This window comes from Ostrea edulis, chromosome 7 (assembly GCF_947568905.1).
Source record: "Ostrea edulis chromosome 7, xbOstEdul1.1, whole genome shotgun sequence".
NCBI lineage: Eukaryota > Metazoa > Mollusca > Bivalvia > Ostreida > Ostreidae > Ostrea > Ostrea edulis.
This window is the reverse complement of record NC_079170.1, coordinates 52,002,916-52,021,254: the sequence shown is the minus strand read 5'-3', so window position 1 is coordinate 52,021,254 and position 18,339 is coordinate 52,002,916. Positions and strand designations below refer to the sequence as shown.

The 18,339-nt window shown below is 35.7% G+C and overlaps 1 protein-coding gene across 1 annotated transcript in view; it reads right to left on the bottom strand.

Annotated features, from left to right (window-relative positions):
• LOC125653271 (uncharacterized) overlaps positions 1 to 18,339 on the bottom strand; it is a 38,307-nt gene extending 19,968 nt beyond the window's left edge. The window contains exons 1-5 of the mRNA XM_048882652.2: positions 18,116 to 18,339; positions 13,633 to 13,731; positions 5,382 to 5,711; positions 3,351 to 3,532; positions 2,037 to 2,208 (exon numbers count right to left, since the gene is read on the bottom strand). Of these exons, the coding sequence (XP_048738609.2) occupies positions 2,037 to 2,208; positions 3,351 to 3,532; positions 5,382 to 5,711; positions 13,633 to 13,731; positions 18,116 to 18,194 (862 nt within the window). The 5' untranslated portion in view covers positions 18,195 to 18,339. The remainder of the gene's footprint in view (positions 1 to 2,036; positions 2,209 to 3,350; positions 3,533 to 5,381; positions 5,712 to 13,632; positions 13,732 to 18,115) is intronic.

Below are 18,339 nucleotides of genomic sequence, written 5' to 3'. Positions count from 1 at the left end.
ATATGAGAATATCATCTATTAAAAGTATCTATTGATAATAAATCTCGTTAGTGAAACTTCTGTACTAACAAATTGTTCAAATTCGTAAGAACAATATGTGCATTTGGTTTAAGGCTTTCATTCGAATGTCAGATCGTAGATATTTCCTTGAGGTTTTACATTCGTGGGATAAAAATGCAGGAAAATGGAACCAAAAGAAATAAGAATTGTACAACATTGGTTTAATTAAACTACGCATTTCCTTATTAATTCTTATTTCAATAATGCGTCGTAAATGCAGATTAAATAACAAAACATATGACTTCCCAAATCAATTTTAAGAAATCAATGAGTACAATATATTGTAAATTCCACAATGTTATCATAGACAAATATAGAACAAACTCTGCATAATAAACAATGGAAAATGTTGACAATGGAGATGAGAGATAATTAAGTTTTGATGCCTCCGGATAGTTTTGTCTGTTACCGAACAATGAATCTCATGGTCAAAAACCACAAGTAGTCTGATGTAGCTTCTAATACCAGTACAGAATTCAAATTTTCTGAGACTACAGATATGATCAGTTTTATGAGTTGAAACAGTCTAATACAGCTTATATTTCCAGAACATAATTCAATACTGATGAGAGTACGAATGTAATGTATCACATCGTTTTACATGTTTAATCGTGATGAGAGTACGAATGTAATGTATCACATCGTTTTACATGTTTAATCGTGATGAGAGTACGAATGTAATGTATCACATCGTTTTACATGTTTAATCGTGGTGAGAGTACGAATGTAATGTATCACATCGTTTTACATGTTTAATCGTGATGAGAGTACGAATGTAATGTATCACATCGTTTTACATGTTTAATCGTGATGAGAGTACGAATGTAATGTATCACATCGTTTTACATGTTTAATCGTGGTGAGAGTACGAATGTAATGTATCACATCGTTTTACATGTTTAATCGTGATGAGAGTACGAATGTAATGTATCACATCGTTTTACATGTTTAATCGTGGTGAGAGTACGAATGTAATGTATCACATCGTTTTACATGTTTAATCGTGATGAGAGTACGAATGTAATGTATCACATCGTTTTACATGTTTAATCGTGATGAGAGTACGAATGTAATGTATCACATCGTTTTACATGTTTAATCGTGGTGAGAGTACGAATGTAATGTATCACATCGTTTTACATGTTTAATCGTGATGAGAGTACGAATGTAATGTATCACATCGTTTTACATGTTTAATCGTGGTGAGAGTACGAATGTAATGTATCACATCGTTTTACATGTTTAATCGTGATGAGAGTACGAATGTAATGTATCACATCGTTTTACATGTTTAATCGTGGTGAGAGTACGAATGTAATGTATCACATCGTTTTACATGTTTAATCGTGGTGAGAGTACGAATGTAATGTATCACATCGTTTTACATGTTTAATCGTGATGAGAGTACGAATGTAATGTATCACATCGTTTTACATGTTTAATCGTCGTGTCGTCTAAGACAGGTATTCGTTTAATCGTCTGAAGTTTATTAGATGACAACTTTTGGAGGGGTGTGATGAGTTATTAGATAGTCGTACAGGCCTCGAGGATGAATGAAATATTAGATTCTCATCAAACCCATGCAGGTGTAAAGGATCAACTGTAATGGAAAAATTGAAATATCTCTACAGAGCTTAAAATCTTGATCCATCAGTCCTGATCAGGGTCATTTCTTAACCAAGAATTATATTGACCAAAACTATGTTTTTCTTAAGATTTATGAACAGGCTTCATGAACCTATGGTAGCAATTTCGTAAACGATAGTCAAAAAGTAATCGAAAAGTGACAAGCATTTGATCTAAAGCGAAAACCAACAATTATAACATATTGGGAAAACCTTGTAAGTAATATATTTTGAAAGTGATCACCATGTTTTTTGGGGGGCTAACTGAATGCAAAATTAGGTAAGGTAATTGTTTTTTAAGTAACCTAAATGCAAATACCGAGTTTATTTCTTATTTGACCAATCAGTTACCATAGGGTGTGTAGTAGCAATAAGCCACGCCTACTGAACCACTCATTGCTGTGGTGTTGAACAATGGTAACGCCCCTTCATACTGCCAGGTCTCATTTTCATTGGTCATGAAGAAGTAATCCTGTTGTACGATCATAGAATCCACCTCCTGACAGCTGTCCGCTGACTGACTCTGAAAATAATCGTAATTTATGAACTTACACGTGTATTATAAATCAAATTGATAAAAAAAATAATGTCAGAGTAAAATAAGGAAAATCGTTGCACGTAAATATAAACATTTTTATATTCTACAAAAAACAAGATGACGACGTGTGCAACAATAGAGAACAACAGAGGTTGATTTTTATGACTTACTTGCATTTATTATACTTTCATTTCTGATCGGCCTAGAAACATTTAAAAAGACATAATATTTCCTCATTGGAGTAAAATCCACATCTTTTAGGGTAATTAAAATATCTAGCAACGGCAAACTCTAATTGACAATGGGTGATATCATAAAATATATCACGTGTCAAATTGATGCACCTATGGTTCATCGTAGATCTTAGAAAGACAACGTTTGGGCTTTTGAAAAAGATGCGTTCTGCAGTGCATTACGGGGACGCATTGAATAAACAATAATCATAATCAGTAACCTGGTAAGTATGTTGATTCATACATGTACCTTATAACCATCGCAGAAGATAGCGTTCTGAACTTTACTTCCGTTACGCTACAACTCCAATATCATTCGGATCGGAAAGTGACAGTATAAGGAATGTTTGATATGTGATATGGTTTTTTTTTTGGACTTGTTGATATTGGCTATTGTGACGTCATCAGTACAGAATCGGTGTAATTCATTACTTAGTATATGATGAATATTTTTATCACGTTTGCCTTCATTTCTGTTATGATGACATTCAGTTTCAGGTATGCAGCGTAGATTTAATGTTTACCGAAAATTAAACAAAAAATCATCTTATTGATGCAAGGTGAAGATAACGAACAGTGATCAATCTCATAACTCCTATAAGCAATACAAAATAGATAGTTGGGCAAACACGGACCCCTGGACACACCAGAGGTGGGATCAGGTGCCTAGGAGGAGTAAGCATCCCCTGTTGACCGGTCACACCCGCGGTGAGCCCTATATCTTGATCAGGTAAACGGAGTTATCCGCAGTCAAAATCAGTGTGCCAAGAACGGCTTAACAATCGGTATGATATGATCTCTGATCTGTAGGAAGAGATTTATCTGACAAAGTGTAAATAGAGGTGTTCAGTTATACTTGGAATAGATTAAATGGGAAGTGTTCGGATGATGTACCTGGAATAGAATAAATGGGAAGTGTTTGGGAAGCTTTACTGGCGTGTTGTAATCACCATCCTCCTTACAACAGAACCTCAGCAATAGGGTCATGTTGTGGCCAGGTTCGCCGGGAATACGGCCGCCGATATCCTGCTGTGTATATTGATAGCCGGACATAACCAAACTGCCATTAGAAAATCCTGCAAATACAAATCTTGATTACCTTATTGAATCTTGATGACTCCATCGGTTCAAGGTGACTGCTTCTAGTGTAAAAAACACATTACACACTCTCCACTTTTATTGACAGAGTCTGAATGATTTACAGATGGATATATAAATGCATTTGTTGCAGTTGTTTGCAATTATCAATCTGACAAAGCAATGGATGGAAAATCGACCAGTTTTGTCCTCAGGGAGAAAGAGAGAGCTGTAAGGTCAAAGCCGCCCAATTGGAATAGCACCTTCAGTATCGAGGAGGACAAAGAAAACAAAGATGTAGTAATCTCCGAATTAATCACACGGCATAGTATGGAGAATAAACTAAAGATGGTACATTATCTTACTAGCATTAGCTATTTATGATTATTATAACCATGAACTTTTACTACAACATATTACCCGCAATTATTTGAATTTCATCGTCAAACTCATCATCATTAAAAAGCATATCAAGATAACGAAACACCATTCAACTCAACATCATAACAATATAACATCACATAAAACAGTACACAATTTCTGATAAATTGATCCTTTGTTGATCAGAGAAAAATAATCGTTGTAGATTAATTCACTTATTGCTTGGGAACCTATGGACTACTCATCATGATATATTTTTTTAATGAAGAACATTTGCGACGTTTCTCAATTATATATAAGTTTCTTGACATTGCCGGTACAGTTCCTTGCATATAATATAATTGTTTCTACCAGAAACCTTAGGACGTACATGTATTAACAGGCCCCAAGACCATAAACCGAGAATAGACTTGAGTCAAATTTTTGATTAGTTATATCTTATATATTTATCTACCTCAGATGTTTAAAAAACCTGCAGGTATATCAAAAATTCAAATGCAAACATATACTGAAAATCTTATTTGTTGATGAAAATTATTTCAAAAGTTAGCGGGATCTGAAATTTAGACTTACATGTAAGAATATTGTCAGTTTTTCGTCTTGAGGCCATGTCTGTTTTAGTATTAGGCGTGTGTTGATAGTTCCTGGTTGTAATTGATTGATTGAATATTGTTTAACGTCCCTCTCGAGAATATTTCACTCATATGGAGACGTCACCACTGCCAGTGAAGGGCTGCAAAAATTTAGGCCTAGGCTCGGCGCTTATGACCTTTGAGCAGGGAGGGGTCTTTATCGTGTCACACCTGCTGTGACACGGGACCTCGGTTTTGCGGTCTCATTAGAAGGATCGCCCCATTTATTCGTCTTCTACGACAAGCAAGGGGTACTGAGGACCTATTCTAACCCGAATCCCCACGGGACTTCCGGTTGTGGAAAGTAAAAATGTAAATTCAACTTTAATGTATCATAGAAGGTTGTATAGATACACATTACGAAGGTATTGTAAAAAATAGAAAAAATGATTGCATCAATCGGAGATCCAACCCAGGAACCTTGCATTACTAGTTCGATGACCTAACCTTTGAGCTAGCCAGGCCGACATAAGAAGTATAGAGTAAATGCTACCATATACAATTTAAACTTTTCATACAAGAACTGTTCATATCGAGGAGATGAAAAATTAGTTTTAGAAAAATAAAATGTCAGAAACGTTGCGTATGACCTTAAGCCCCGAAGTAATGAATATATTTAAATGTGATTCAGGAGACATCTGTTACCACCGGTACATGTATATGGCCATCATTGCTACATAAAAATACTGCTACATCATAAATGTTCAAACGCTAGGTAGGCAGTATCATGACATCGAAAATCGATATATTGAATAATAAAAATACTATATGATTATGAATAAATTACTTTTGAACAAAGAAAAAGAGAAATTGAATGCAAACTATTTTTTTTTACCTTGAGGACATGTGTTGTTAAAGCTGTATATACAATATTGCCCAGTAGGCCATTCAGTTGAATTCGTATCGCCTTCTTCAGAGTACGTTCGGGTTTTCACACAAAAATTCATTTGGAGAGCTCGGTAATGATAAGGACCCAATATGTCTGGCTCTATGATGTCATTGAGTAGTTGTGGATTCTTCACGTTCCATTCCTGGCGTTGGGCGGAATCTGGGAGGGTGAGGTTGATATAGGCGGATGCCCATCCCATCTCTGCAGTTTCGGGGCAGCCGAATATTGACGTGGGAAGAGCATATGTTCCCTCTGGCCACATGCTTTTCATGTAAGCTGAAAATATCGAAATTATGATTAAAAAGTAGGAGGTTTACCCCACATTCTTTGTTTCACACATCCGCGCATGTCCTATTCTAAATTCACCAGATAGTTCTAGACATGGTGCAATGAGAAATTCACTGTGTACAATGTTAAATTTTGTCAAAATGATTCTCGTCAGAATGTTCCGGAAAGTAACTGTTCAATTTTTCAACGTGTGAGTGTCATAAATTAGTACAAAGTTTGCTGCCCATTATGTTTTATTCGTTTGATATGTCACATGTTGTAGGTGAAGTACCACAAATTAAGAAATATGTTTAGCACTCAGTGAGGGTTCTTTAACGTGCAAATGCTACATAGGATCCACGAAAAGACCCTTGAATAACGAACAGTGATCAATCCCATGAATCCTATTACAAAATTAAGAGTTAGGCAAACACGGATCCCTGGGTACACCAGTGGTGGGATCAGGTACCTAGCAGGAGTAAGCATCCCCTGTTGACCGGTCACACCCGTCGTGAACCCTATAGCTTGATCAGGTAAACGGAGTGATCCGTAGTGAAAATCTGTATGTATAAGCTGTCTAACAATAGGTATGAAACACAAACTGTCGTTTGTCATAATGTTGTGTTCTTGGTTTGCCCTTGACATCTTTGTTAAATACAATATCCAAATATAAAGCAGATATGAAATACTCTAATGTGTTCTCTATTTTGAGTTCACTGGTATGTATATATTACCTTATCGACATATCAATGAAACTGAGTATCGTTAACTGATAACGTTGATATACCCGGTATCTGAATGTCGAGTTCAAAGCCATGGCAAGAGATTCTTTCTTCTAGGGTGGAAGCTTTTGAATTAATTATGTCCCAGAAGAATACAAAAACAGATCAACTAAAAATGGAGCACAAATTGTGCCCAAAGGATTTCCAACAGTCTGTTGGAAGATCTGATCATCAAAGACTAAGTATATATGAGGAACTTCAGCACTTTCTTAGTATCATCTTCAGAGCACTTGCGCGTAGAATCACGTGTAAACAAAGCAATTTTTGGATGACTGAGCACAAGATACAATGTATTAATATTTCAGTGTTCCATCTTTATTGACGAAACAGCTATCTATGATATTGAAAAGCCTGGTCTTTAATTTATCATGAGGAACAATCGTGTAAAGTATTTAATAGTCGTATGTTTTGATGTTATTGATTGGGAGAAGTTTCGTGATTTCTAAACGTTTTGTTGTTGTTGAATTTTGAAGGATGAAAATGTGAAGATAACGAACAGTGATCAATCTCACAACTCCTATAAGGAATACAAAATTAAGAGTTGGGCAAACACGGTTCTTTGGATATACCAGAGGTGTTTGATTTACACCACTTCTAGCATATGTGTTTCCACAATACGCCTCAAGCTTCTCTTTCACAGCAGTTAATATTTTCATGAGGAGTAAATGTAGGGGCCTGGTAGGCATTTACTGGATCCTACAATGTATCTCTGTTTGTAAGGGTATTTATGCAGTTTTGGAATCCAATATAGGTATTGTAATTCATATTCTTTCGTTCAATGGACTGGTATATTAAATATGTTTAAAATTGAAACATGGTCTTGTACTTTTAATCTTTTCTAAAAAGATGTCAAGCTTTTCTTCATATCTAGCCCATAGTCTGGCACAATTTTCGACAGAATTCATAATAGAGATGAAGTTCCTGTGCCAATTGAAAGATCGGGGTTCTCTGAATCTGAGACCTTGCAAAAAAAGTGACTTCTGTTCGTCAATTCCAACTATATCGGCGTTACCGGTGATGACATGCTCAGCTTGACTACAGCTGAAAAAAGAACAAGAACATGTAGGTGGATACTGTATAAGATTATCTATATTTAGGCACTGTAAAGTTTGTAACTTAAAAGTTTGGATGTAATAATAGAAGTATGTAATTATTTGTAGTAAATACAGGGAATAGAATTGAATTTGAGGTATGATGAAAAACAAGTCTGAGCATTTTTGTTACGAATTATGCTGCTTATGTTGGCAAAAAAATCTAATCCTTTGTTAGTAAATTACAGTATAGAGAACAGACGGCGTGATCAGGAAAGGATCATTATCCATAACAAACTTCAAAGCCTGTGATGGGAAACATCCATAATCACATAATTCAGTCTGCATTCTGATGTTGAAAAATCCAAGTATGGACTAGCTTTAGCTTCTTCAAATAACCCATTCAATGAAACGGAGTAACGTTTGTGCTAATATGATGCAGTCTGTTGACGTAAGGTAAAAGTGAATCAAATGAGACATCGTGCATATTTAGTATTTTGTACGAACGATGTCCATGGCTACGATTACGTCTTTGTGTATTTGGAAATGTCACATTCACGCTATTTCCTGGTGAACTAGTCAAGATTTCCCCCATTATCTACCTTGTCGTTGCACCCAGTCTTAATCCAGTAATTTTCGCATTGTCTACGAAATGGGATAGTTAAAGTTGGACTGTTAATCTGACCCTCAAAGACACGATGAAATGATGTGAGGAATTGAAATGTTTATATAAAGAAGTAGATTGCCTTCATTATTCATTTGAATCTCACTTTTACATAGCCGTTTAGTGAGGGAGCATTCATTTTCTCTAGTTACGTCTTAGGTTTGACACGGTCATGCGGCTCTACTCACGACTTCCCCTTTACAAAGTTACAATCCAATCACTGCTGTTCGTGATATAATGAATAAGATTTTTATTTCGTTTTACTTGAGGAATAGACATGCTCGTGCCATGGCCGGTGAAGTAAAGGTAAAGGCAATTAGAAGTGAAACTCGTGAGTCTCTCGAATGTGCCTTCAAAAACGCCTTGCTCCTTGTCGGACAGGCGTTGGCACGTTAATCAAATAACATTCAGTATCACGGCCCTGAGCGCCAAACACAAACTTTACCCTCAGGCAATTGCATCGCTTGAGGGTTGAATTTACTATATTAAGAGTACTCTTTATATAGTAAATTCAACCCCCAAGCGATGCAATTGCCTGTGACTTTACCTATTGTTTTTGGCGTCACAATATGAGTGAAAAATTCTCGTAGCCCTGGGCGTAAAACAAACCATGAGGAATGGCATCTTTATCAATACGGGAGCCGCGCGTGCAGAAGAAAAACATCTTTATCGATACAGGAGCCACGCGTGCAGAAGAAAAACATCTTTATCGATATAGGAGCCACGCGTGCAGAAGAAAAACATCTTTATCGATACGGGAGCCGCGCGTGCAGAAGAAAAACATCTTTATCGATACAGGAGCCACGCGTGCAGAAGAAAAACATCTTCAAAACTAGGATTCTTGTCCGTTGACTTTATACAATATATGTGTAACAAAGAAATATTCTGAAAATCTTCATTGATGTAGGAAATGATATCCAACAAAAATGCTGTAACACTCTACACAGTTTCATACATGTAGTTTTGATATCAGTATAAACTTATATGATGGATTACATGACTCAAAAAATGACGTCAGTTTTAATTCATCCCACCCACTGTTTGGAATTTTGTAAATGTTGAAAAACGTTGTAATCATGTAATATATATTGATAATGGTTACTGCTGTATTTCATGTGAGTGGTTTTTCCTATCACACATCTTTTGATCTTTCTACACAGGAAAATGAGAGCAAGCTCTAGTTCAATTCTAAATAACACCATTATTCATTCATTTTAAGTGAGGTTGAATCATTCCTAACATAAAATGTAACTGAGTACTGATTTTTAAAAAAAATAATACTACAATTAATATGATAAAGTGTAAGTTCAAAGACGAAACAAAAATGCAATATTGCGTGTGTGCCTACTTGAAGTAAGTGCAAGAAAGAAACGGAAATTAATTAATTAATTGATGAAGGTGATGTTTTATTGTTCCATTTCCTGATATCATGAAAATTACCGGGTCTCCAGTGAAGACGGCGACCGGTCCTCCCAGGGGTAGGAGACGCAGAATTATCAGAACAAAGATGTGTTATCGGATATATGAAGATGCGCCTTAGACTTTTTTCAAGAATTTTCCTTAATACAGTTCAAAGATGATAACTAAAGGTAGATATATTTCCCCCTCAAACTATCTACATCACGTTTCCATATTGTCCGGCATGTTAGCTTTACATATCATAATACAACTGATCAGCCTTTAAAGTTAACAATATTAGTCTTAAATATGACCACAAGTGAAATTCATTTTACAGTTGTAAATAACTTATTCATGACTGAATTAGATATTCTAAGTCAAAATTAAAACTAACACACTTTCTTCCCATAACAGTACGAGTGTATAGTACCTTAATTATTTACGGCATCAATAATCTCCCTATTCAACTCGAGTCCCAGTTTAGGACTAGCATACAAATAGGACTTCCAGTTTGTTTGTTTATTTATTTGTTTCTCGTATGTCCCTTTGAGAAGGTTTCACTCATATCAAGACATTTACCGCTGTAGGTGAAATGCCACAAATATAGACCTAATATGCTTAGCCCTCAGGACCGTACGTAACAGCGATAATTCTATAAAGGCCTCTCTCCCGTGACTCTCACTTCTAAATGCCGGGTACACCCTATTCTCTTTAGAAAAGTCGATAGGCATAGCCTTCATCGACTTCTCTTCGCAAGCATTCATGTTTTGATTCTGGAAAACGTGTAAATGCCGGAGTCGGTGACGGTTTATGCTTCGACCGACGTTTCGACTCAGATGTGCCTGGATTTACGCAATAGACAAGTTGTTTTCAAACATTTAACAGCGATGCACAAAACCGTCGCAAGGAAATTAACACTTACTTGCTTTTAATCCATTTTCAACATGCCCCTGTCCCGGGTTTAAATCACAACTCTGATTACGTCAGCCTGCTTTTCTCTTAACTGGTCCCCTATTGTGACAGCTCCCAAGACCAGTTAACGTAAACCCGGGACAGGAGACATGTTGAAAATGGATTAAAAGCAAATATGTGTTGATTTCTTTGTGACAGTTTTGAGCATTACTGTTAAATGTTTGAAAACAACTTGTCTATTGCGTAAATCCAGGCACATCTGAGTCGAAACGTCGGTCGAAGCATAAACCGTCACCGACTCCGGCATTTACACGTTTTCCAGAATCAAAACATGAATGCTTGCGAAGAGAAGTCGATGTAGGCTATGCCTCTCGACTTCTCTAAAGAGAATAGGTACACCCCTAAATGCCGAGCGTTTGCAAGGCAAAGGAGCAATCGCTGCATGCTTAAACGTTTTCGGTTTGAAAGGCCATGAGACGAGTGGGGTTTAAACTCACGACCTCCCGATCATGAAGCGAACATTACTTAAGATATAGTTTGAATTATTATGCCCTTCCCAGATGGGTGATATATAGTTCTAGTGTGAAATATTATTCTTCTTTGACCTTTTATGTAAAGGTCAAATAATTTAATTTTGGGCTTTGTTTTTGGGCCAGACCAGAACTTTTTTGTCTTTTGACATATGCCTTTGTCATGATAAGACAAGTGTGTCTCATGCCATTTTTGATTACCTTTGACCTTGACTTTTTATGTGAAGGTCAAATGATTGAAATGTTTTGGGCTTTTTGTTTTTGTTCGGACCCTAACATTTTTGTCTTTTGACATAGGCCCTTGAAATTTGGAATGTGGGCATAGCACGATAGGACAATGTATCATGTGCCTTTTTGATGATCTTTGACATTTTATACAACCTCGCATTGATACCGATTGTTAAGCCGTTCTTGGCACACTGATTTTGACTGCGGATAACTCCGTTTACCTGATCAAGATATAGGGCTCGCGGCGGGTGTGACCGGTCAACAGGGGGTGCTTACTCCTCCTAGGCACCTGATCCCACCTCTGGTGTGTCCAGGGGTCCGTGTTCGCCCAACTATCTATTTTGTATTGCTTATAGGAGTTATGAGATTGATCACTGTTCGTTATCTTCACCTTGCATGAAAAGGTCAAATAATAGAATTTTTGGGCATTTTTGTGTCCGGACCATAAGTTATTTGTCTTTTGACAGAGGCTTTTGATATTTGGTATGTTGGTAAGTTTAATTTACTATCATATGTTTCTTGGTTGAAGCACGCATACATATAGGTGACTGTTATGTATCGTTACTCTTAATTTTCCACTTTAAAAATGATCCTTATAAACTGTTTAAAGAACTGTGGAAAATGGAAGGGGAGACATCAGTTTTAGTATGCTAAAACAATTCTTCCTTGTGCTAATATTGTTACAAAGGCCATGTCTGTGTAAATCAGATTTCAAAAGCTTGAAATAAAAATGAAATGCATTGATTCTCAACATTACCGAATTTACAAATTACTGTACTAAAGTCATGATATTTAAATAAGTTTAACATCCAGACTGCTTACATTGTTTTCTTAATTGACACTGTATTATAAAGAATCAGATTTAGGTCACATTTTGTTTCAATAAGGTAATTTGATGCCCATTTTAAGGATTTTAACCAAATACATTAATGCAACAAATACAAAAAGTTGATTTGAGAGAGCAACGTTAAATGCATTATGAATTTAACATTTCCTGTTGTTATATCTATTGTTTAATTGCCAAAATCAATGTTGCAATACTTCAATTGACAAAATCCAGTATTATCAACACTTATACATCATTTGGGCAACATCTGGAAATGGGAAAAGTACCATTAACCCTTGTTTTCATGTAGAAAATGTTCTCAACTCAGTATTTCATTATTAGACATAAACAGTTTATAGTATTCTAGATGAAATTGGACAAAATAGGGTATTCCTCCCAAGTCGAGAAACTCACTGAAAGACATCGTAATACTTAGTTTCTATATGCTTCCTTTTTATTAAATAAAATTTTGCTCAATGAAGTCGACTTTTGATTATAGTGATTATGAATATTTCTTATATTCTAATAAACATAATGGATTGGATTGCAGTTACTGATTACATAACTCGTATCCATAATCCCAATAGGTCACAGGACAATGACAGATGTTGTCAATTTCAATTATGGGAAGTAGCTTTATTGTTCAATAATTCGATACAATTTAAATCTGATAAATGATTTTAATATATCATTAACGTAATGAAATCTACAAAATGAATACCAGATTTGGCTGTAGTCGTTTGAGATTTTGGACGGAAAAGTTTAGCACATAATTGTTCCTTGTGGATATTATACATTTAAATGAGCTAGGTCTTTAAGTTGGCTTTGATAACCACCAAAGATTTATTGGTAAAAATGTTATCATGCTAGTAAACATAAACTGATGGTATTTTACATTTTTAATGTTCTCATATTTAGACATTTGTATAGAACTTTGAAATACATGTATTTGAATAAATAAGATAAGGCATTTTTGTCAGATAATGTGATATGATCTTGTCGTTGAACGTGTTTGCTAGATACACACTTCTAGTCAATATTAATATTTCAGACGGTCATCAATCAAAGGCCCATATTTACCAGTGTACGTACCAAGCACGGCTAAGCATCGATAGAGAAAGTATAATGAACACAGATGTGTGGATTGGTATCTCGTTTATCTATACATTGGGAAATTTGTACAGAAGAAAAGAAATAATTTTATGCAAGGAAAAACATTTTAATCAAATTGTAATCTTTAATATAAATCATTTCAGCAGTATCAAATTTCTTCTTCGATCCCAAACTTACGGTTTCTTCACTAGAATTACTTACCACAGTGTGTTTGGAATACCTCGCCTAATGCCACTGTAGTGTCGATAGAGATGATAAATAAAAAGTAGTACTATATTGTTCAAAACTTGCTAATACTTTCAAGAATTTCAATTCGACAGTTCGACGTGCAAGACCTCAGTCAAAGTAACATTATTATTTCATTTGATACAAACTTAATGAATGTTAAATATTTGATTAATTCGGGTAGTGTCGCTCTATCAGGTACTGCCCCTTGTTATACTCACCCTTTTCACAGAAAAATCCAAAATGGCTCGTGGGACAGTGACATTGGCACGTGTTTCGGTCCAGCACCCCAGAGTTTTGGCATTTTACGAATGGGCACACTACAATAATGAACAATAACTTCTTTTGTATTCTCTTAAAACTTTCTCATCTCACTTCTTATACATTGTACATGTAGCTAACTAGAAATTTTCACAAGTTGACTTAATAGTCAGAAGCAATAAGAGTTGTATGATTTATAGTGGCAATGACTGCAGAATCGTGCAACGATGAAAAAATATATCATTTATCTCTGATGTTACATGTATACTTTATTAGATTGTAAAATTCACAATAAACCTTGATGTGTTAAAAAGTATTTAGATGTAGTTAAAAAGATTTAATCATGTATCGGGTGTTCGGGTAGCTCAGTGATTAGCGCACTCGCTCCTGAAGTTGATCTCAGTGATCGCCAGCGGTAGTATGTGAAAGAGTACGGTGATCGACCGCTCGGTCACGTGGGTTTCCTCCGGGTACTCCGATTTCATCCCACAAAATTACCCCCTAGCGCCAACATCCGTGCCAGTCGTTATATAACTACATGTAGTAATAATGTTAACGCTTATGTTCATATTGTTTGTATGTCCGACTTCATAAATAATTATTATCATTAAACCTATATACATTTATTATCTACAATTTGTGTAATTAAACAGTAAACCAAATATCTTGTAGTGTTTTTGTCAATGACATTTCCCCGAAACTGATTGTAGTCATCCGTAATTCCGTTCATTAATTCAAAGCGGAAAATGATACGACTACAGACCGTTCAGTCGTTTTAGTTATTTATAATGAGATGGGGTTTTTGTTACCATCTATACAGGTACGTCATCAAAATATAACATAAAGTTTACAAATGTCAAATGTTGTGTTAACGCTATCTGTAGCTTCTATGATATAAAAATTGTACTTCAGTTCTCAACTTATAAACTCATTTACCGAGATCAAAAGACCTCTCTGTGTTTATTGACTTTGTGAAAATGTTTGACATCTGTTGATACTTTCAGATATAATCCACGGTGGCATCTATCTACAACTGATATTCAAGTAAAACGTAAGGAGGGGGCTTATGTCGGGAGTCTGCTGTATTACCAGTTTATGATCTTGAGGCCTGGTCTGTACTGCTGCAAGTCTCAAGAGAGAGAGAGAGAGAGAGAGAGAGAGAGAGAGAGTTATACCTTACCAACGGAATTTTCACAAAAGTAGTAAACGACTGATGTTTCCATCTCGGGTTCGTTCTTTTTTTTTCTATTCAGATAAGACGCAATTGTCATTTTTTTTCCCAAAAAGATATTAAAATAATAGCAGTGAGTTAAAGGAAAACCGGTAACTAACGAACAAATCTTTGTTTCTCCCATAGCATTGTTTAGACATCATAGTACAGAAACGATAGTCAGACTAAATGAGCGAGAACACACACTAACGGAATGATGTAACTTGCAGTGGATGGTTGGTCTTTTTTTACGCCCCGTCAAATTGAAAACTCACCAGCTGTAGGTGAAGTACCACAAATAGACCTATGTTTAGCGCTCAGTGCCGTACCAGCGAAGGGTTCATTAACATGCCAACTCCTGCCGCAACACAGAACCTCCGTTCTGAGGTGATATCCGAAAGACCCGTGGTTCTCACTTCTAAATGCCGAGCGTTTGACGTAGGAGCAATCACTACTTTCGTTTACACCTTAGGTTTGTCAGCACGATTCATTAGAATCAGATGAATGGCACGAACGGAGCTCAAAGTTACGACCCCCCCCCCCCCCCCCCCCGGGTCACGAAGCGAACGTTCCACCACTGAGCTACCAGTCAATATATATATATATATATATATATATATAGGTAAAAAATAAACATGATACACGAAGACGTTTAGTAAAGCTCTAGCGCTTTCATTTCAAATCTTCAGAATCTTTACATTTAGTAACATAGCGACTATATATATATATATATATATATATATATATATATATATATATATATATCAATGAATTCTTAAAAATAAACATTCTTTTCGAAATGAAGAAATGTGTAATTTTGATACCGAGCACAGAAAAATTCGTTTTATTCGGAAGTGGGTTCCGCCCCTACCGGGGGTTGAACTCACGACCCGCGAAACCAAATCTAACTGGGTACCTGTAAAGTGCGAAACCAAATCGAAACGAAACGAACGAAATCTACCGAAACGAAACGAAACCTCGCCACGCTATCAAATGTCACACGCTACACGGTCATTGAGAATGGAAATGGGATACAGTCATTTGACGTAAATTTAAGAGGATCATACAAGATACACACTGCATTTGAAATATTTTTTTTTATAAAGTATCACTAACCTCAGATGAATTTTAAAATGAATTTTATTTCTACAGTCGGTCATTTTCCCTTTGGAATCCTACTATAGTACATGTATATCCTGGTCTGAACAAACTTGAATCTGATTAAACAGTGTTCATGTACATAATCTTACGTCGTGGGGAAAGATATTTTATAATAATAAAAACCGATCTGCACACTGGTGTAACCCAAGCTCGGCTCCAGGATATGAACAAACTTAATCCAGACTTCACACGAGTCTATTGTTTTTGTGAAACTTAGTCCTGGTGATTTTTTAATTTCCCCATGAATTATATATTTTAATGTTACATCGCATCCCTGTTGCGGTTCCGCCAGTTTGGCCATAATGTAATTATGGGAACACTACTAGAATCTACACATCGACAAGAGCATGGTGTTGTTCTAGAAAAAGAAGACCTGCCAGATAAACCGGTGTCTGTACAAACTATACAAAAGAGTGTTCGAATCGGTCATATAATTCCTGTTGAGATGGATCTTGGGGGTAATGCTTAATCAAAATAGTTTCCCCTGTTTTCAATGTAACTTTATGGAACAAGCAGAACTCATTACAATGAAGAAGGTGTATGTTAGTAATGGTACATTTAACGTTACGAAAAAAGAAATAGAAAACATCTACTCAAACTGCTAATTCATATTCATATTGAATCAGACGACATACAAATGTATTAAGTACGTTTTTATGTAAATGTATTAGAATCATTTATACGAGCATTAACAAGTAATGTATATATGTCTTTCATTCTGTTGAACACTTTTCACATTGCCATCTTCTCACGAGCCACAGAGTCAAATTCAACTAAAGTATCTATGGATGGAGATAATACAATCTGTTTAAAGTAAAGGATTATATCCCTTCCCAAGGAGGTACGTAATCAAGATACAGTGAAAATATGGAGGGATGTTTTAGATATTTCAAGAACGACTTAGCCAGAAAACATAAAACTTATATAAAAACTTTCTTATATACTATACATTCAACTATCTTCAAACTATGAAGTCCATTCAGGGTCACAATCACAATGGGGGAGGGGTGTTACAAGATTTATATACAAATGCAAATGAAAAAGCACCAGTTGTGTATGACTTTCTTCTCAAGAACCACAAGACATTGAAGTCCATCAGTGTATCCCAATACAAGCATCTCCAACAAGTGAATATTCCAGTTTGTTCAATCTATGACCTCTGGGGCCGGGATGGAGTCACTACTTGGGGGCCGATAGTCGTATGTACGATACTGATGTATTCTTTAAAGTAACAAGCTGCAGGGCATACTATGCCATATTAATATGCAAATACCATTATTCAAACTTTGGGCCGCTGGACTATGTCATGTCCACAAGAATGCTTTTTTAAGTGTTATCTATGAATGTAATGGGGAAATTTAGAAAAATAAACCACATATGAAATATGCAAACATAGTTATGCATTATTCAATTCAGTACTAATTTATATAAATCGAGAAAATGCCAATGATAAAGAGATTGATGTGGCCCATTGACCTCTCGTTTAAACATTTGATCTCAGTTTACAATTAACAGTGGCTGTTATAGGCACTTACTAGGATGTAATATCAGAAATGATTGACTAAATTACAATACAGAACGGACCATTGTTGAGTTAACGACTTTGTCCGGAATGCCTGAACGCTTCCCAAGACAACCTTCACTTTATCTCGCCCAATGAAAATTAAGTGGGGTTTTTTCTTGATGTAAAGACGAAGCATACAATTTCAATTTATAAAATGGAAACCGGAAATTGCCCATCTATTGCATTATACAATGTATATTATTCTTGTTTTACAATTTTATCTGTATTATTGATGAGCTATAATTTCATTTTTTTAAAATTATAATTAATCTATGAAGTTTAGAAAGATCCGGCGTTACCAATAATCAGTCCTACAGGAATTGTTCATGTCAAACAATGACAGGAACTTGTGCAACATCAAACGCTATTTATCTTGTTTATTGTGATTCTGATCGAATATTTCAAAAGAATTAAAAGGTCATTATTAACTTGAACATGCTTGTATTAATTTCTTAATATCTGAATTTTTTAAAAGTTCAATTAAACAATATTTCTTAGAGCATCTTACCTGGTTGTTCCCATTCGGACACGATATAGCAAACTCCTAAATGAATAAGCCCCCACCTGAGAACAGCGGCCAACATCATGGTACATCGGACTCTCGCGAGATACTCGACTGACGTAGCAGACAGCGACAGAGAAGTGCAGTGAATGGATTGACAATGTCCTAAATATATTGATCGTCAAAATAATTATCATTTCATGTATATATCAAATAAATTTGTGCAAATT